The sequence below is a fragment of the Cervus elaphus genome, chromosome 33, assembly GCF_910594005.1.
Source record: "Cervus elaphus chromosome 33, mCerEla1.1, whole genome shotgun sequence".
Lineage (NCBI taxonomy): Eukaryota > Metazoa > Chordata > Mammalia > Artiodactyla > Cervidae > Cervus > Cervus elaphus.
In genome coordinates, this window is record NC_057847.1 from 30847453 (window position 1) to 30867259 (window position 19807).

General features: G+C 43.5%; 1 protein-coding gene across 3 annotated transcripts in view; it reads right to left on the minus strand.

Annotated features, from left to right (window-relative positions):
* The window catches only part of CERS6 (ceramide synthase 6), a 332610-nt gene extending 329611 nt beyond the window's left edge, over positions 1-2999 (minus strand). The window contains exon 1 of one of the 3 annotated variants that reach the window (XM_043894488.1): positions 2345-2999. In XM_043894488.1, the coding sequence (XP_043750423.1) occupies positions 2345-2514 (170 nt within the window). In that variant the 5' untranslated portion in view covers positions 2515-2999. The remainder of the gene's footprint in view (positions 1-2344) is intronic. The other 2 variants (XM_043894490.1, XM_043894489.1) reach the window with 2 other exon arrangements.
* Between the last annotated feature and the right edge of the window lie 16808 nt (positions 3000-19807).

The following is a 19807-nucleotide window of genomic DNA, read 5'->3' on the forward strand; positions in this document are numbered from 1 at the left end:
GGGTGCTGAAAAGCAGGCCACAGGTTGGACACCAAAATGTGTCACTTAGGTTTGAGAAGAGGAGAAACATGCAGTACTTGAAATTCTGGATACAGCTGTACCCTTGAATTATCAGAAAAGTGAGAGAGTCCCAAATGGTTAAAGACAGAGTTGTCACTACTATAGAAAAAAGCAAAGTAGACACCATTCCAAAAGTCAGTAGCATCTTGTGGTAAAACGGCCATCCTGGATTATTATATTGAATATTAATCACAAACTTTCACTTTTCATATAGGCTATTAAATAACTTCTATTTGGATCAAGGGAATACAAGAAACTCACCAAGTCTCTACATATCAATATGAGGACAACTGCTGTGACTAACAGTTGAAGGCAGTTGACCCCCTTGTGTAAACTGTAAGTCATGGGATTGTCCAAAGGAAGAAAAAGATGTTCAGGAAGAGGAAAAATGAAATTCCAGTTTCAACTATGAAATTAACTTTTATTTTAAAAAAAAAGGCAGAAAAAGGCAAAGTACAAAGCTCTCTCCATTCTCTAACAAATGTATTTCTTCCAACCAAACGAACAGCCTGGAATCAGCTTTCTGCACACAGGTCAATAGCTGACATGCTTGTTTTTCAAAACATAAGACTATACATCTCTTTCAGATGCATTAGCCAGCTAAAAGTGAGCATGGCCTGGATTTATCAGCCAGGATTGATCAGACGTCATTTGGCAACTGTATGGAGTCCCTACTATGTGTGGTCACAGAGCAACTGGCTGCTCCCCACAGGCTCTTTTTGGAGAGACTGCAAGTTCAGATATGAGTTCCCATTTTCTCTAAGTAAACATCTGCTCTACAAGCAACTGGAACCCTGCAAACACACCCACTTTCTCACTGTAAGTCTCAGCGCAGGATAGGATCACAGAGGGCATCCGTGCTAGAGTCCAATCATTTGAAACAGGTCTTTAAGTCTGTTCCTTTGTGCATGTTAATCTCTGCAGGTGAAATAGCTGATTTAGTTCTCAAGCAACAATAATGTTCATTGAAAAATACACCTTCCTAAAACAAAAGATACTTATTGTTCCCCTGAAGTACTGTCTGTTGCCATTTCCAGCAACAAATGACACAAAAGAGAAATTCTGCCATTTGTGCCACTCAAGAGTGGCTTAGGACAAATAGAAATACCCAAAAAAAAAACCAAAAAAACCAGAGCAAAAGCTTAAAAAACAAGATCAAGATGAGTTGGGGGCAGGAGAAGAGAGGTGAAGTCTAAGAGAGAAGTGGAGTCTATACTCAGTGATCTGAGTTCAGCCTCTACTGATGAATGGAGGGCGGGGGAAGGGAGAGAAAGGGTAATTAACGTTTTCAGTTGAGAAAAAGAAGCGTGTGCTGCTGTCCCGGTTTTGTTTCAATAGCACCCCGGAGAATGCATGGCAGGCAAAATCTAATTTGGCAACTAAGATTGATTCAATAAGTAACACAAGTTTGTTTATGACACAAAGGAGTTATCCAAAATATGGCAATTCTTTAAAACTATTTGTATTCAGGTATCAAATTAAAGTTTATGGTTATTCATAGGAAACATTTATCGATTTACTAACACCCTTTTGTAGGCTGTGCACCCGTCCCGTCCTCTTTTAAAGAAATCGCTAATGGCCCAGAGTCCTGGAAACCTACAAACTGCTGTCGCCTATTTCCCGGCACTGTGGTCTGATACTCAATGTCCCTGATGGAAACCAAACAGCTGCCAGAAGCGAGAGTCCCTGGAGAAATTTCCGAAGCCCAGTCCTGGCAATCCGTGGGCCAGGGTGAAAGCATTTGGAAGCGTGCGCGGTTCCTCCGCCCTCCCGGCCGCGCGTCCGTAACGTTTCTGGCTGTCAGGTGAGTGGCCACAAGGCTCGGCGGGGAAGCCTCTCCCGGCAGCGCGCCGTGATCACCCGGCAAAGAGGGACAATCCCGGCGGAGTGCAGCGTGTCCCGCGGCCGGCCGTTGCTCACCTTTGTTCGCCCGCCCTCTCTGGTAGGACAGCGCGGATCCAGGAGGAGTGCGGGGGGCTTCCCCATGCTCCCCGGGCCCTCTCCGGCGCCCCGAAGGAAATTCGGAGGCCAGCCAGACCCTCTCCGGCTCCCAGAACCTCAACCGTGCTAAGGGGTCAGCAACCCCTTCCAGAACACAAAGGTTGGGAGGCGTGAGCGCTAGCGCTGGGGGCGCGGGTGCGTGCGCCAGAGAGCACGCGAGTGTGCGTGTGCGCGCAAGGATGTGCGGCTGTGTGTGTGTGTGTGTGTGTGTGTGTGTGTGTGTGTGCGCGCGCGAGGGTGTGCGGGTGTGTGTTGGGGGGAGGAGCGCTCCAGCTCTCCTTACCTCTCGAAGATGAGCCGTACCATTAACATGCAGAAGGCCAAGGGGAAGGCGAGATAGAGGTCCTCCGCCTGCGGGAAGGTGGCTTCCTCCGTGTTCTTCAGGTCCGCCCAGGTGACATTGTGCGGGAGCCAAAACCTCTCGTTCCAGAACCAGGCTAAGATCCCTGCCATCTTGCTTTGTCCACTCTCGTCCTGGGCTCCCGCGGCCCTCCGAGCTCTCCACGGCGCAGGGCGCCAGGGGATGCGCGCGCTGCTGGTCCGAGCCTGTGCCGCCGCCGCCGCCGCTGCCGCCGCCGCCTCCTCCGCGGCCGCTGCTCTCGAAGGCTCGCGGCGAGCTCCGCTTCTCTCCTCCCTCTGGCCGCGTTGGGGAAAGGAGCCGCCTCGCCTGTCACATGGCAGCCCGGGCCGCTGGCCCTGATTGGCTCGTCCTCGCGTCAAGCAGCGAGGCACACGCGGCCGGCTAGCCCACGCCCGGAGGGCAGGGCGCAGCCGCTGCGCCCTGGGCGCAGGAGCACCGCTCCTGGGAGAGCCGACTGGCCCTGCGGTCACCGAGCTCCGGAGCGGCGCTTAGGGTAGCGACCTGGGTCGGGCTTCTCGAATCCGCTCCGGTCCCCCGGGCTTGCTCGCACATGCTCAGAACACCGGCTCCGGCCCGACTGGAGTTTCAGGGATCTCAGTCGTCTTCCAGTGCGCCTACAGGCGATGGGTGGGGGGCTGGTAGTGTTCGGGGTAGCTATTCAGAACCACCCTTGCGCCAAGAGAGAACAGCAAAAGGAGAAGTGGGGGCGCAGAGCGCAAAGGAGGAAGAAGTAGAGAGGAAAGTCACCCACTCCAGCGCTTGGAGTAGGAGGGGGCGGGGGGGGGGGGGGGAATCAGGAACTAGGGCAGGATCGTTTGGCAAGAGTTGTCTGCCTCTACCTCACGCCCGTCTTTCCCCATACCAGACCTTCCAGCCTGGTTTTACTCCCGCTCATCACCACAACCAGCTCCCCCAGGGAACAAGGCCCTCTGTTTCAATTTATGACGTTGTGGGAGAAATTAGGCACTTAATTGCTGTTTGACAGTGATGGGATGATGTTGATGATGATAGCAACCGCAGCATTCTGTAAAACCAGCCCACAAAATGAATCTCTCAGAAAATGGCGCCAGACCATTTTTACTTGGTGCATCAGTAGAGAATCTTCACTCTGCTACTCCTTGGTTCTGCCTTTTGAATCGGAAACCTTTAGACCGGACCCCAGGCACCTTGACTTCCACGATACATTTCCTCATTGCTACGGGAGCCACGTGTGGATCATCAGTTCAGTGGTACATGCAGACCTGGTTCCCTGGAATATTTTTGTGGAGTTTTCTCACAAATATTCATTTCCTACTTGGTTCTGCTAGTAAGTTCTACTGGTTCTTTCCAAGAGGCAAATAAACAGACTCTCTTAATACACGTTTCTTTACCCTCCCTCCCCCTCCAGCTGCCACACTCTTACTCCTTCCTTTTAAAGCCCACCTCTAAAGGCCTGTATCTGTTGCTTCCACTCTCTCCCCTCCATTCTCTTTTGGACTTCCCCTGGAGCAGTTGCACCTCTCTGCTCAAGGTCACCAGTGGTCTCCATGCTGCTAAACCCAAAGGTCAGTTCTCAACACCCGTATGGGGAACCTTTGGCCAAGTTCATTAGTTGCTGCCTTTGGAGACACTTTGTTGTCTTGTTTTCCAGAAACCACATTCCTTCTGGTTTTCCTCCTACTGCCTGGGCACTTTTGCTGAATCTCCTTTCTGGTTTACTACTCACCTTTCAGTTCCTTAAAGTTGGTGTGGCCTGGGAGGCAGTCTTTTTCCCTCTTCACTTTTCTGTGTTCATTCGCTTGGTGATCTTATCCAGTGCCCTAGATTTCAGTGCCATCTATGTGGCTTTCAGTGATGTAGTGATGGCTGCAAAATATCTATTTCTAGCATGAACTTTTCCTTGAACTTCAGACTCCTAAAGCTACTATCAAGTCAACTACTCCACTTGGATGTCTAAGAGCCATGTCCTGTCCAGACTACTAACCTTCCCCGTAAGTTTTTCCTCTCCTGTTTTCTTGGCTCAGGCCAAAACCCTGGAGTCATCTTTCATCCTTTTCTCTCTCTTATCTCCTTTATAACTACTTACATATCCTGTCAGCTCTTTTTTTTTCTAATTGATTTATTTATTTGGCTGTGTAGGGCCTTATTGCTGCACGCAGGATCTACGATCTTCACTACAGCATGTAGCATCTTTAGTTGTGGCGTGAGAACTCATAGTTGTGGCATGCAGGATCTGGTTCCCTGACCAGGGGTTGAAATCCAGGGCCCCCTGCATTGGGAGCACGGAGTCTTAGCAGCTGGACCACCAGGGAAGTCCCAGGTCCACCTTTAAACTATCTAAAGAATCACACTATCTCTCACCACCTCTTCTTGGTTCAAAGAACCAACTACCATCTTGGTTCAGGCAACCAACAGTTCTCTTCTGAGTTACTGTAGTAGCCTCTTAAGCCCCAGTTTCAACACTTATATACTTCTCCAGTCTATTCTCAGCCCATGTGATCCAGTTGAACCGGTAGGATAATCGAATCTGTGCTGAAAGCCATACTGCTTCCCCATTTCTCCCCAGTTAGAAGCCAAAGTCATTTCAGTGACCAAAGATAAGCATCTGCACGTTACCTTTCTGACCTCTCTTGCACTCCCTTCTTTGTGAACAAAGAACAGTGTGCTTTGTTCACACTGGCCTCCCTGCCTTACCTGCAGAACATTTAGCATGACTTCGAGCCTTCGTAATTGCTTTTCTCTGTCCCTGGACCTCTTCCTGCCAACTACCCATGCCCACTCTTTCTGTAACACCACTCATGTAGTGAAGAGTTCCCTGGCCACCCTAGTTTAAATCTGTAATTCTCACTCCCCACCCCTTCTCTTCTTAGTCAACTTTCTTAGTTTGTCTTCCCCTGAAGCATTTATCACCATCTAACACAATATATGTTTTACTGTTTTTTATTGGTCTCCCGACACACACACTAAATTGTAAACTTTTGAAAGAAAGATGTCTGTTTATTGCTGTTTTATCCCTAGCGCTTAAAATAATGCCCAGCACACAGCAGCTACTCAATAAACTATTGAATTAATGAATCAACACTAACCTCACAAAAATCTTCTCTAAGAGAGGGGAAAAGGTGAATAAAAAATAGTGTTAAATTTTGCATACTCATGTGAAGACTAGTGTGGGCATTAAAAGGGTGTGATCAGTTCTAAGATTGGGTAGGGGTGGTATTCTTGAGGTGAGTATTCATCAGGGAGTAGGTAGGTCCCCATTTGAGACCATGCAGTGAGCTGCTCATTATTACTGGTGACCTTCCAGAAAGATGCCTTTGCACCAGATGCATTCTTGTAGGCCACAGAGACAAGGTCTGTTAAGGTCTCTTGCCACCTTTGTTGGATAAAGTCAGGTCATGGTGGATCCTGACCTTCTAGGCCGAAGAAGAACCCCTCTCTGGCTGCCGCTGGCCCCTTATATCACTGTCACGTATGACTTGATAGGACCTTGCCTTCTCTGCTGCCCCGAAAGACCCGTTGTGTCCCCACACACATACAAGTGGAAACATTGGTGACTTAACACCCTGGGGCCTGAAATTTGACCCTGGGCAAAGGAAGCCAGAGGATAAATTTTCATTCTCTTCCCTCTCCTGCTCCCGGAACATACATGGTAACTTCAGACAGGCTCTCAGAAAATGCCCTGTGATACAGAGCATTCAGCTTATTTCAAAATTGTATCTAGCTCAGGAATTGCCTTACATTTCCTCTCTTTCTCCATCTTACTCCCCTTTTCTTTCATTCCTATGGTAGGTGAAAGTGAACAGTTGTGTCTGACTCTCTGCAGACAGAGAGCCTGTCTGGACTCCTGCCTGTCTGGACTGTAGCCTGCCAGGCTCCTCTGGCCATGGGATTTTCCAGGCAAGAACTCTGGAGTAGATTGCCATTTCCTTCTCCAGGGGGTCTTCCTGACCCAAGGATCAAACCTGAGTCTCCCACATTGCAGGCAGACTCTTTGCCATCTGAGCCACTGGAGAATTCCAAATCTTTCATCCCTGCTTCCCTGAAATTACACCTCCTTGGAAATGCTCTTTTTTCTAGAGGAGAGCCTGTCTGGACTCCTGCCTGTCTGGACTGTAGCCTGCCAGGCTCCTCTGGCCATGGGATTTTCTAGGCAAGAACACTGGAGTGGATTGCCATTTCCTTCTCCAGGGGATCTTCCTGACCCAAGGATCGAACCTGAGTCTCCCACATTGCAGGCAGACTCTTTACCATCTGAGCCACTGGAGAATCTCAAATCTTTCAACCCTGCTTCCCTGAAATTTTACCTCCTTGGAAATGCTGTTTTTTTCTAGAGAAGCCAAACTAAGATCGTGTTGCTCTCCTACTCATGAACTCTGAGAAGGTGGTGAGATTTCAGGAACACTTTGAAAGATAGCTTTTGTTGGACACTGGAAAGAGAACTCACTACTTATCTGTGTATCTTGCACAAGTTGCTTAGTTTCTAAGAGCATGTTAACACCCTCCTGCATAAGTTGTTACCAATAGTACCTGTCTTGCCTATGTCACCAGACGATCCTGAGGTTCACATGAAATAATACATAGGAAAAGGCTCATAATCTCTTAATACCCTCAGTGCACATGCAGAGTTTAATGAACCTCTGCCCCTTTACCTGTCCAGCATATTCCCTACAGGCAATGGCTCCTTCCTGTCACCCCAATCATCCAAATGATTACCCCAGAAATAGTACAATAGAGCAAAATATCATTCCATGTCTTACCACAATTTATTGGTCCAGGAATGGACCCTTGTACCAAGATAGCAATTAAAATCCTTCTTCAGGTGTTGGGGCATGGGTCAAGCCATTCTTTCTCTGGTCACTTGGACTCTAGAGTTTCAAACTCAGAAGCTGTTGCCCCATGCTTCATCATAAGGATAGAAAATGGAGAAGCTCAGTTCAGGCCCTGGGAAAGGTTGGTCCTAGGAAAGACACAGCCCAGCATACCTCCCAAGTAGGTCACTTTTTATTTACCTGTGCAGAAAAGAATCCTAATTTGTTGTCCCAGGAAACCAAAGTACAATTTATTTATTGTACAAGTTTGTAACTCAGTAAGAAAAGCAATTGGTAGCTTGTAAATAGAGAGAAAAAGTGAAAAAAGTTTTTTGTTGGGAGTGGGGGGGAGGTGGTACTGTCTACACTGCATATAAGAAAGCATACTTTAGCTCCTGAATATGAATATCAACAAAGTTAAGCATTATTTCTAATTTCAAGGCACATGTGCAGGTATTAATCCTCTGCATACATTTGAGTCTAGTTTTTTTTTTTTTTTTTTTGTAAACTTGTATTTATTTATTTGGCTGTACCAGGTCTTAGTTGTGTCATGTGGGACCTTTGTTCTTGGCACGTGGACACCAGAGGGTGCAGGCTTCAGTGCTTGCTGCATGCTGGCTTAGTTGCTCCACAGCACATGGGATTTTAGTTCCTTGATCAGGGATTGAACCCACATTCCCAGCATTGCAAGGTAGATTATTAATCACTGGACCTCCAGGAAGTCTCGCGTCTACTTTTTTGATACAAGAATTTTAGTTGAATTTCCACTATGAGTTGAAGAAAACAAATTTACTGTACTTATTCTACAAAAAGAATACAAAGTCTATTTGTATTTACATAAAAAGTCAGACAGCAACATACACTAGCACCACTCAAGATGGCACCGGGCAGTAGGTGAGAAGTGCCCAAATATTGCAGATAATGAGGGTTTCCTGGCCAAAGGAGAAGGGAGACATTCTGTGTTGAAGACGTCAAGGAAAGCTTTGAGGAAGAGGCAGAAATGGAATTAGACTTTGAATAATAAGTGTGCTTTAAAACAATAGACAAAATGTGGTTGAGGAGCCAGATTACAAATGGCCCTTAATATGAACCAAAAGATTGCTCCTCCATATTTTAATGACAGTAGGATTTTATCTAGAATGACATATAAATAATGCTATAGTGTGATGCCTGATACATAGCGCACACTCAATTGTCAAAGGTTTTAAGAACATATAAGTTATTTATAGCTTAAAACAGAGCACAACGCTAAAAGAAAGCCTTCAAATCAAACACTCAATTCATTGATTTTAAAGGAAGCTGGTTTTCACTGGGAATAATACAGAAATATTGCCAAATTTTATTTCTGCAGTCATTTCTCATGAATATAATCTTCTTGCTGTGGTTGGCAAAACTATCTTAAAGCTACACTTGGTTTCCACTGTGAAGGGAGTAGTCTCTTGGATTTTCATTTATACGATATTTAGGGAGAGCTTTGGGCAAGAAGGAAGCAGGATTCATCCTCATAGTATGTAAATCACCATAGCAGTGCAAAAAATTCACATCTCTTGCCATCTTAAGTGTTCAACTCACAGCATTGGAATTAGGCCAAGCTAAGGTGTTTAGCCTGGACAGGAATTGAGTATACATGATTTGCCACAAGTTCTCCCACAGGACTGCTTCCTTCCATGCTCACAGTCTTTCTTACAATTATGTCAAAGTGTTGGAGGGCTGAAGATCTTTCTCCTTCCTCCTCTACCTTGACAGTTCCTGTCTCTGGGAAACCTTTTCTGATACTGACAACCATCAATTACTCTTGTATGCCTAGCTCAACCAAATCACTGGCTGGATTGTCTGTCTTCCCTCTAATAATCAAATCTATTTAAATGTTAATTTCCCCTCTTGCAATTTTCATTAACTTACTAATGTTATGTCAGCCTCCCACTAAAATTTTAAGCATGCGGTATGTGTGGCAACACTAACAGAGAAAAGTTAGAAACAACCAACTTATCTGACTGTGGGTTACTTTCACATTCACCTTAGCTACATATCTATGACTTCATAGATGTGTTCAGCTAGGTAAAATCAATCATGAGAGCATTTTCTATGAGTACTGTTTAGGGGGCAGGGCATCTGATGTATTTGCCACAAAGCTGGAGTTCTGCTTTCCACTATGCAAAGATTTTTATAACCAAAGAGAAGCAGAGAACTCAACCAATCATCTAGTTAATTTGTAGGAAGAATAAGTAACCTAAAATAGTGTTTGAAATTATTGACTTTATATAGAAACAGAATTTCAGGGCTGGAAGTGACTTTATATGTTAATGAGTACAATATGCTCTCTGTGCCCATCCTAGCTATGATTAAAAATCTCAGTTTACATGGAGCTCACTACTTAATGTACTGACCCATTCTATTTGGCACATCTATGACTATTAGAAAATACCTTAATGGAAAAATTACCTTGAGGATTCAAATAGAATCGCCTTAGGTTTCACATTTGTAAAACTGGGGGTAGTATTTTAATTTTGGTTAAATGGATGTAGCCAATGATTAAACTCATGTTTCACAGCATTACCATGGAAAAGATGGAGCATTGGATATTTGAATAATCTGTCTAAGAGAGACATGATAATACCTCTGAATGAAATTCCATGTCACCTTGGCATTCTTTGCCTCTATGAACAACAACAGTAAAAAAGTTTAACTTGCCTATAGAACAATCAACCACCTGCCTAGTGGTCTACATAAAATTCAGGACTTCTTTCAATTTAGGCATTAAAAGAATGACAAGATCATCTCTGAAAAAATTTGTAACGGGTATACATGTACATGGGAATCCCATATACATGGGAATCATTTGTTAGCTGTGGAGATACAGGAAAAAGTAAGAACACTTGAAATGTAAATGCTACGATCCTCATGCATTCTACAGAACATGAATGACCTTACAGCATATAATTTCCTGAATGAAATGTGAAGACAAGAAGAGAACAGAAAGGCCATGTTAGATGTAGGAGCTGGGTGGTTAGCTATGTACATTGATGAGCTAAGCTACCTCATAAAACAGAGTTTTTTGAGGCAATTGCCATTCATCCCACAGCGGAGTTAGAAGTTACCATGAACCTATTCCTATAGTAATAGGCCTATTGAGTTGCTTTGAGAAGAATTATAACTCTATCAAGTCCAAGATGGATGGCAAGAATATGCCATGTTGTAAAAAGTAGGGATTGCAAACTCCAACGTCTTTAGAGGCCAGACAGGTAAATAACAATAATAATAATAGATGGAACAGGCCTGATGAAAGAGAAAAAGGAATGGACTGGAAATTATACAACCATGCAAATTCTCCCTTTCCTTTGTGTCTTCTTTTCTGTTGTTTTGTTTTATGTTTTTATGAAAAACAACGGATGAACAGGCAAGCACATATGTTGGCTACATTTACTACCTTTGATTACTTCCTTGTTTTCATACATAAAGGACTGAAGTCATTTAGAAGGCCATATTTGGGGGGGGTTGTTTTTATAAAGTTTTAAAACTTTTTATTTCTTATTTATTATTGACTGTGCTGAGCCTCCATTGCTGTGAGGACTTTCTCTAGTTGCAGCAAGCAGGAGCTACTCTCTGTTGTGGTATGCTGGCTTCTCATTCTGGTGGCTTCTCTTGTTGCAGAACAGAGGCTCTAGAGCACAGGCTTTAGTAGCTGTGGCACATGGGCCTAGTTGCCCCACAGCGTGTGGAATCTTCCTGGACTGGGAATCGAACCCATGCCGCCTGTGTTGGCAGATGAATTCTTAACCACTGGACCACCAGGGAAGTCCTAGAAGGCCATATTTCTAAAGGAATACTTTTTTTTTTAAGGGAATGTATGCAGAAAATAAGATAACAACCAAAAATAACAACCAAGATGATAAGGGGTATGGGAATCTTAAGGAGACATTTAGTATACATGTCAAGTGCACTAACTTTGGAGTTTAAAAAAAAAAAAAAGTAAGTTTAAAGTGCTAGCTTTAAAAAATAAAAAAATAAAAAATAAAGTGCTAGCTTTGTCAATAATAGCCTATTTCTCCTTAAGAAAATTAATTACTTAACTTTTTGAAACCTATTTCTCCACAAGTACAAATAGAATACCACTATTTACCACATGGGATTAAGGTAAGATCTAAATGTTACTGTAAAGTGTTTAACAGTTAGATGGGTGTGAGTATGATTATTACTGAATATTATGCTTTGTAGTAATGTGGGTAGTAGTGGGCTTTCCAGGTGACACAGTGGTAAAGATTCCACCTGCCAATGCAGGAGACGGGCATTCAATGCCTGGGGCGGGAAGATCCCTGTAGGAGGAAATGGCAACCCACTCCTGTATTTTTCCTGGAGAAATTCCATGGACAGAGGAGACTGTTGGGCTATAGTCCATGAGGTCACAAAGAGTCAGACACAATTGAGCAACTGAGCACACACACACAATGAAAATTTCATTGTTTCAGGGAAAGAAGGTTCAGACTCTGCTGAGATAATTTACCTTCAAGGCAGTCTGAGCCTCTCACATCTTAGGATCAGCAGGTCTTTATTTCTGAGATTAGTGGAATTAGCTTTCACTCAGCAGAGAAAGTGAGGATGATGTCAGGAAGCGAGAGACAGGGGAGTGGAGGGAGATCTCAGAAGCTAATGCACCGGACATGTGATTCCTCCTGATGTTTTTGCTAAACTGCCGTAAACATGTTAGACACAAACTGCTGAAAACCAGTGACGTTTGGTAGAAACTCATAAAGAGACTGTTTGGATATAAGTGACTTGTACAAACAAGGAAACAGGAGGTTGTAAGCTGAAAAGAATTTGAGAAATTGCGGAGACGGATTTTAAAATCTCAAGAGGGCAAGAAACTGGAATTTGAGTCAAATGTTAAGGGGCGGGTGTAGTTCAGGAAGCTGTATCCGGTCATCCTGCAAACCATGGCAGAAATTAGAGGAGAAAAGATTGCTGTGTGAATTCCAATATTGGAAGGGCTATTAGGTGGGGAAAATTTGACTTGATCTGTGCAGATCTAGAGCGCAGAACTTGGGATGACTGGCTTAACTGCCTGTAAAGCTAATTGTATATCTGTAGAATAAATGGGCAAAGTTGGCCAAAAATGAATTAGCAGCCTCATCAAGCAGGGAACTTCCTATCACGGGAAGTTTCAGGTAGAAGTTCACGTGTTAGAAATGTTGGGAAAGGTATTCCTGTCTGAAACTGACCTGGAAATTGTTACCCTTGGGTAAAGAATCCACCTGCAATACAGGAGCCTCAGGAAACACAAGTTCGATCCCTGGGTCAGAAAGATCCCCTGGAAATGGAAATTAGCAACCCACTCCAGTATTCTTGCCTGAAAAATTCCATGGACAAAGGAGCCTGGTGGGCTACAGTCCATGGGTTTACAAAGAGTCAGACACGACTGAGCACTATGCTTTTTCTCATAAGCTGCCTTTAATATTTTGGAGCTAACAGAAACCACTATTTTAGAGAAGAATCTGCATTGCCCTACAAATTTTTGCAGCTGGAAGAAGACACTAGGCAATGCCCTAATATTTTAGGACCTCTTTCATCTGAAATTTCTACTCTGTTAGAGAGGGGAGAGAGAAGGCGTGAAGAAGAAAAAGAAAGGAAAAAGCAGAAGGTAATTATCATGGGACCAAAGCACATTCAAAATTTAAAAAGAGAAATTCAAAAGTCCAAAGAAATATATCACTTCTTGTTTCACCTCAAACCAAATCCTAAAATGTTCTGATAAAACCTAAAAGTGCCTTATTAGAATGTGTTGCTGGTTGCATGCAAAATCCCAATAGAAACCAAAGTCAAAGGACTTAGGCCACATGCTTACATTGGCAGAGTCTGTTAGTTACCAGCTTCCCTCCCTAGCTCTTTGAACATTTTTCTGTGCTGTTTTTAGTAGTAGAAAATGAAACGAGAAATTATTCTGCTATGTACTATTTGAGAACCGATACTACCTCAAATGACTGTGTTCTTCCTTTCCCTCATTAGTTGTCGGAGTTTAAGTTCATTCTCATGAGTGAATCCAAGAAGGGTAAAATTTCAAAGGCAACCTTCCCTTGCAATCATTCAGTTTGCCTTCAGAAGTGCATCTAAAGCAAATGTTCATGTTCAAGTCCAAAAGAATCGTTACTGGGCAATTGCTAACATATAATAAATTAAACTACATGCTCATATTTGGAAAGTACACAGTTTTTTTTTTTAATTTAATATTTAACTGGAGTGTAATGTGTTAATTTCTACTGTACAACAATGCGAACCAGCTATAGGTATACATATATCACCTCCCTCTTGAGCCTCCCTGCCAGCCTCCACCCATGCCATGGAAAGTACACATAGTTTTAAGTCTTTCCCCTCAAATTAAAAAACATGTAAATATGCATAATAACCAAACAGATCAGCCCTCTTTCATTGTTAAATTAAATTCAGTGTAGTGTAGATACCTAGCTAGGAGAAGCTTATCGTAAATATTCCAAGGAATTAATTGATCTCATTTAATTGAATTTGAGACCAATAAACTGTAATCCCTTCTGCTGTCCTAATTGTATGTGATATTGTGAGCAGGCAACTCCATGTGATGGATGTGTCTAGGCTGAGATGTTTCTATTTGTCTTGCCTTTTTATGATCCCTAAATTCACTTAAACTTTAAAATGCAATTAAAACACAGCATAATCAAGATTTAGAAAAACATAAGCTTTCAGAAATCTGCACAGCTCTGGGTTCTGAGAAGATTTAGTTATTCTGATTTTGCCAGTCATATTTTTCAGAAAGTCTTTCCAGAGTTTGCCACAGAATTATTAACAAAATTCAGAGGCCCTGGAGCTTCCTAAATGCTTATGAATGATTTGGCTTAAAGGTTTTTGCAGTCCTCATTTGCATTGTAAAACAGACTTCAGCTTGGAAGTTTAAGAAGTTTTAGAAGCTTTGACATGGCAAGATGCCATGAGAATATTTTCCCTGTGGGGAAAGGAAACTCAAATGTGCTAATTAAGGGTGCTTAATATTCCTCAAAATTAATTCTTTGTTACCTGCAGTGGTTTAATTATTCCCTTATGGAAAACTCAGAAATGCCCTGCATCTCTAAGTAGCAGTGGGCTGCATGATTCTGAGTCAACATCCACTTTGAAGGTATTTCTTCTACTCATTGGCCACAGCAGGTGCCAAAGAGAAGAATATTTTTCCATGTCCCAAGAAAACAATGAAACAAATCATCATTAGTGTTTTGTAAAATCAGCTTCATTGATATCACATCATCCCTCACGTTAGAACCATCCAGAAAAAAAGTTTATAGCGATAAAAATGAAAAGAGGGAAAGAGCTATATTTAATATTAGGCAATTCTAAGCCCTGACCACCAGAAGCTGTCAGCTGATGCTTTCCCTACTAGCAGCCTGCCCTTCCCAGAAAAGCAAAAATCAGATGTGCTTAAAAGATCTTGGTTGCACTGAGAGAACTAACCGTATACAAGGCTGTTTATCTTAAGATATAAACTTGAGTGTGATCTAGATAACTGTTGTTTGTCCTGGAATTTTTCTTGAATCGGGTAACTGTCCATTCAGAGGAGTCTGGCCAGAATCAGACCATCAGTTGATCCCTTGGCAGGACTTGCAGGGTTACTCATTTTCTTGGGTTGGACTGTTGTCAGCTCAACCCTCGTCCATCTCCTCCCCCTGGGGCTGTCAGTGTGTGTGTGTGTGTGTGTGTGTTAGTTATTGTTAGTCATGTCCAACTATTTGCAACCCCATGGACTGTAGCCCACCAGGCTCCTCTGTCCACGGAATTCTCCAGGCGAGAATACTGGAGTTGGGTTGCCATTCCCTTCTCCAGGGGGTCTTCCTAACCTAAGGATTGAACCTGGATCTCCTGCATTACAGGCAGATTCTTCACCATCTGAGCTACCAGGAAAGCCCTGGAGCTATCAGCGAATCTCTGAAACTCTTGGTCTAACCCCATTTGACCTACATTTGATAAGGTCAAGTGTGAGCCACCTCCTAAACTTAGGAAGCCTAGGCCAAATGTCCTGAACAGGCCCTGGGCCCACCTGTGTCCTGTATTTCTGCTATGGGACACAATAAAAAGCTCTAAATGGAGGTACATGTCTTGAGTTCAAATGTCACTTCCTCTGGTAGCCAACTCTGACCCCCCAACCTAAAGCTGCCGCACCATCACTCTGTCATATCCCCCCACTTCATATCCCCCCACGAGTGAAGGTCTTCCCATCACTTGTGGCCATAGAGATCTTGTGGGTTCATTTCTCTCCAGTCTATTGCTGTCATCTGCCTTGAACTTATGCGTTCTGGAAGAGCAGGGCCCTGACCATCCTCATCACCACTCTACCACAAGCTCTGAGCGGCCCTTGGCACATGATGGCTGCTCAGTAAATCATCACTGGAAAAGGGAAGTGTAGATTGCTTTGTTTTTAATTTCAAACAAACTTCTCTGACAATTTAAAAAAAAAAAGACTTATTCTGGAGCCTGAGCTAAGAAAGGAGCAGGATATCCTATGGCAGCAACCGGGAATCCATGAGTTTAATCAGGATAATTGTAGGAGGACCCACAGTCTCCCGCACACATCCAGACTTTTGCACCGAAGCCATCCATTCAGGCGAGTTTGACCAGAGTCAGACCGTCAGTTGATCCCTTGGCAGGACTTGCAGGGTTACTCATTTTCTTGGGTTGGACTGTTGTCAGCTCAGCCTTCGTCTGTCTCCTCCCTCTGGGGCTGTCAGTGAATCTCTGCATCTGTCCAACCAACCCCACTTTGACCTCCATTGATGAGGTCAAGTGTGAGGCACCTCTTAAACTCAGGAAGCCCAGGCCAAGTGCCCTGAACAGGCCCTGGGCCCACCTGGGTCCCGATGCACACCTGTACTTCTGCTACTTCTCTCCTCTCTATTCTGTTTGGGTGACAGGACTAAGGAGTTCATCCCACTGGACGGATGAGTGTTTACAGAGGAGTGCATGTATATATTATCTCCTCAATTAATCTTCACTTACCCAATGTATTGATATGGTTTTCTATGCTTTCACTACCACCTGAATTTAGTGTTTAACCAATAACTCTTGACAGGTGGACTAACCTTCAAGCTGCAGGCCAGAGCTATTCAACAGCTAGGGGGAAAACCGAGTAGTTCATGTGGAATTAGACTGTAAATTGTACTCAGTTTGGAAAAAGACACTTTCACTGAGTCAAAAAACCTTCTCTATTTCCTCACAATATTTGATTTCACCTGTTCTAACAGATCAGGAGGCACAGATAGAGTCATTTGTTCCAGCCTTCTGAGGTTAGCCAAGGTAAAGAGACAATATGGTCAATGCAGGCATCAGTTCTCTGGCCTCCAGACCATCCTCAGAAATATTTATTAACTCAACTCATTATAGATCTCAGTGAAGAAGACCTCTTCTTCACAGTATCAAAAAGGAGTAACTAATCATTTCGGAAAACTTCATGTCTTAAGCTTCAAAGAGTAGAAATTTGTTTCAATTTTTGCAGGCTAAAAATATGAACAAACACCATTTAAAAGGTCTAGGGAAAAGGCCCTGATGGTGAAGTTACCCTTCTCCCACCTTGCCCTCTTTTCCCCAGGTCACCTCCAGATAAGGAGTACATTTACTCTTCTTCCACATGCATTCCTCCTCTGTGCAAAACTCTGCCTTCTCTGGGAATGATGACCAATCGTCAACATTTGGCCTCTGCTTGAGAATTTAAGCCCAAATCTCAGCCTGCCTTCTCCTACACCATTAGAAAATATCTGAGTAACACAACAGCCATCTTAAAGACACAAAGCCACAAAACTTCAACTCAAAGAAACAAACAAAGCCTGAAGATGGAAGGCAAGGTATCCATGGATTCCTGCCCAATGCATCTGACCTTCCCTTTGGGCTCCCCTAATCACCTGGGCTGTAAAAGAGGTGAATCCAGAAAACTCACCCATTAGAGGGAATACAGGACCTGCCAGGTATCTGAAACACCAGCACTGCTTTGTGTGAGAGCCTCTGCCTGGCTCTCCTTGCCTACAGGACACACTCAGATTCCTCCATGGGTAAACAGGTGCCATCACAGTTGACCTTCCATCTCTCCTTCCTAATCCATCTTTTGAGGTTCTGACCCTGACAACTCAAACTTCTTCTCTCACACGTGTACTTTAACAAGCTTTTTTATTTTCTTCTTCATGTTTCCTCCTGTTTGGAATGCCTTTCCCTTTCTTCTCTACCTATCGAAATTATATTTGTAAGCTAATTTCCATCTCAAAAACCACCTTCTGGAATTTTCTGTAGTCAAATCAGAATTAGAATGAATGCCTTCCTACTTGGGCTTAGCACTGGGCCTGAGAGTCCTTCCCATCAGGCATGTTGTCTTTTCTCTTGAACCACTGGCTCCACAGAACCAGTTCTTACCTCGTCTCTATTGCCCCGGGGCCTCATGGGGACTTTTGCACATAGCAGATATTTGATAAAGTTTGCTCTAATTGGATTTCTTAAGAGAACAGCCACTAACAACTAACTTAGGGTGGGAGAGAGTTGATATAAATTGTTAAGAGTTCAGCAGTAAGAATGCATAATTATAATTCTCTAAGCTCTATGGCCTTGGAACTAATTCAATCTTTAAGCCTGAGTTTCTTCATCAGAAGAAAATGGTATGTATTTACATCCATACTACATAACAGTATTTACCAAAATACATAGCAGTATTTACCTCACCTAGCTATTGGAAGAACTAGATGAACACGTTTAACATGATGCCCGACACCTAGGAAGAATGCAATACATGTTACTTTTCCCCTCCTGCCCCTCCTCCTCCCCCGTTCTCCTCCTCTTGTCTTCCTTACTCCCCTCTCCCCTGACCCACACTGCTACTTTAACACCATAAGGAGAAGGCCATAAACCTCCTCTTATGTCTCCCACAGCTGGGCTCCATCTCTAGGATATGTCTTAGGAAGAATTTTTCTTCTTGCAAAGAGTACTGCAACTGTGCCCAGAACAAGGCCTAGATATCTTGTTGGAGTGGAGAAAAGCCTGGGAAATTTTCCATAGCTTTAAGCAGAAAACTTGTCTTTGGGTTAACCCTCTTTTGTTTGGGAAAAGCATCTCACTAGGTCTTTGAGACATACAAACAAGAAGTAAATGTCTACCCATTGTCTGGCCAGAAACCACAAGGTCACCAATAATTGGAAGACCCAAGGTTAGCACTCAAAGTCAGAGTTGATGTTTGGTTGGTAAGTTCTTGTATGATTGAATTGAGCTTCTTCCTGTAGAGTCTGTTGAAATTTTTTTTTTGTTTGGAAGGGAAAAAAATATATATATATTTAACCCTTGCAGGAGTGAGTTTGGAGATCCAAGCTGAATTGTTTGTTTGTTTTGTAAGTGTCAAGAGCAGGAAAATGAGAATGATGTGGGGGTGAAGTTGAAGGGCTAGCTTTCATGCGACCCTATTGCTCTCTGGGAAAGGCCGTGCTGCTCCTCTGCCCAGGTGACCAGGGAGAGTGTGAGTGTGACCCAGAGTTGGGACAGAGTCACTGTTCCCACCACTTTGTAAGACCAGTTCCCCTCTGGCTTCCCCAGAAGCTACTGGAGCAAGAAGACCCAGCTCTATTGTCACTGATGTTCTCAGAAGTCCAATCATTGGCAGAGAAAACAAAGAATGCAGTAGTGGTTACGTAATGGCCTGGAGGACAGATGGGTTGACTGGCATCTTTAGGAACTATAGAAATAGTGGGGGGAAAGGGAAACTTCTGAGAAGTGTGAGGTCAAGGACGTGAGTTATTGAGCTCTTGTAACTTAGATGCTAAAATTATTGTGACCTCATATGACCATCCCCAGCTCCAGGTTTATGAAATCTGTGCCACACTATTGGGGTAAATAAATATTTGGTATTAAAATGGATTATTTTCAATTTATCATTATTTTCAAAATTGAAAGCTGGGGTGGGAGATAGCATAGCATAGTGATTTTTTAAGAGAATGAATTCTGGAAATCAGCAGATTTCTATCTTGGCTTTTGTTTTTACTAGCTGTGTAATTACAAGCAATTTATCCACCTTCTTTAAGCCTCTGTCTTTTAATCTGTAAAATATAGATGCAAGGAAGATTGTATTTTCCAAATACAGCTGCAGCAGTATACATTTCATTTCACATGCTGTTCTCATGAGGTGACGTGGATATTCTTTCATCAGGAGATGGGGTCCCTTTCCTGGAATCTGGGCTGAATTTTGAAACTGCCTCAACCAAAAGAAATATGGCAGAAGGGATGTGGCTTCCAGCTAAGTCATAACAGGCAACGGGTTTCCACACCTGGCTCTCTCTCAGCCTCTGGAAGCCCAGGCCACTCGGAGAGGTCACGTGTGAGTGTCCCTACCGACATCCCCACCAGACCCTCCGTTGACAGTCAGCATTAATGGCTCGACATGAGAGTGTATGATCCTTCAGATGACTCCAGGGCCCAGTTTTTAAGCCTTGCAGCTGAGACCCCAGACCTCATAGAACAGGGATAAACCAAACTCATCGTGTTCTGTATGAATTCTTGACCCATAGAAACCGTAAGAGATAAAAAATGATATTGTTGTTGTAAGTCCCTAAATTTTGTGGTGATT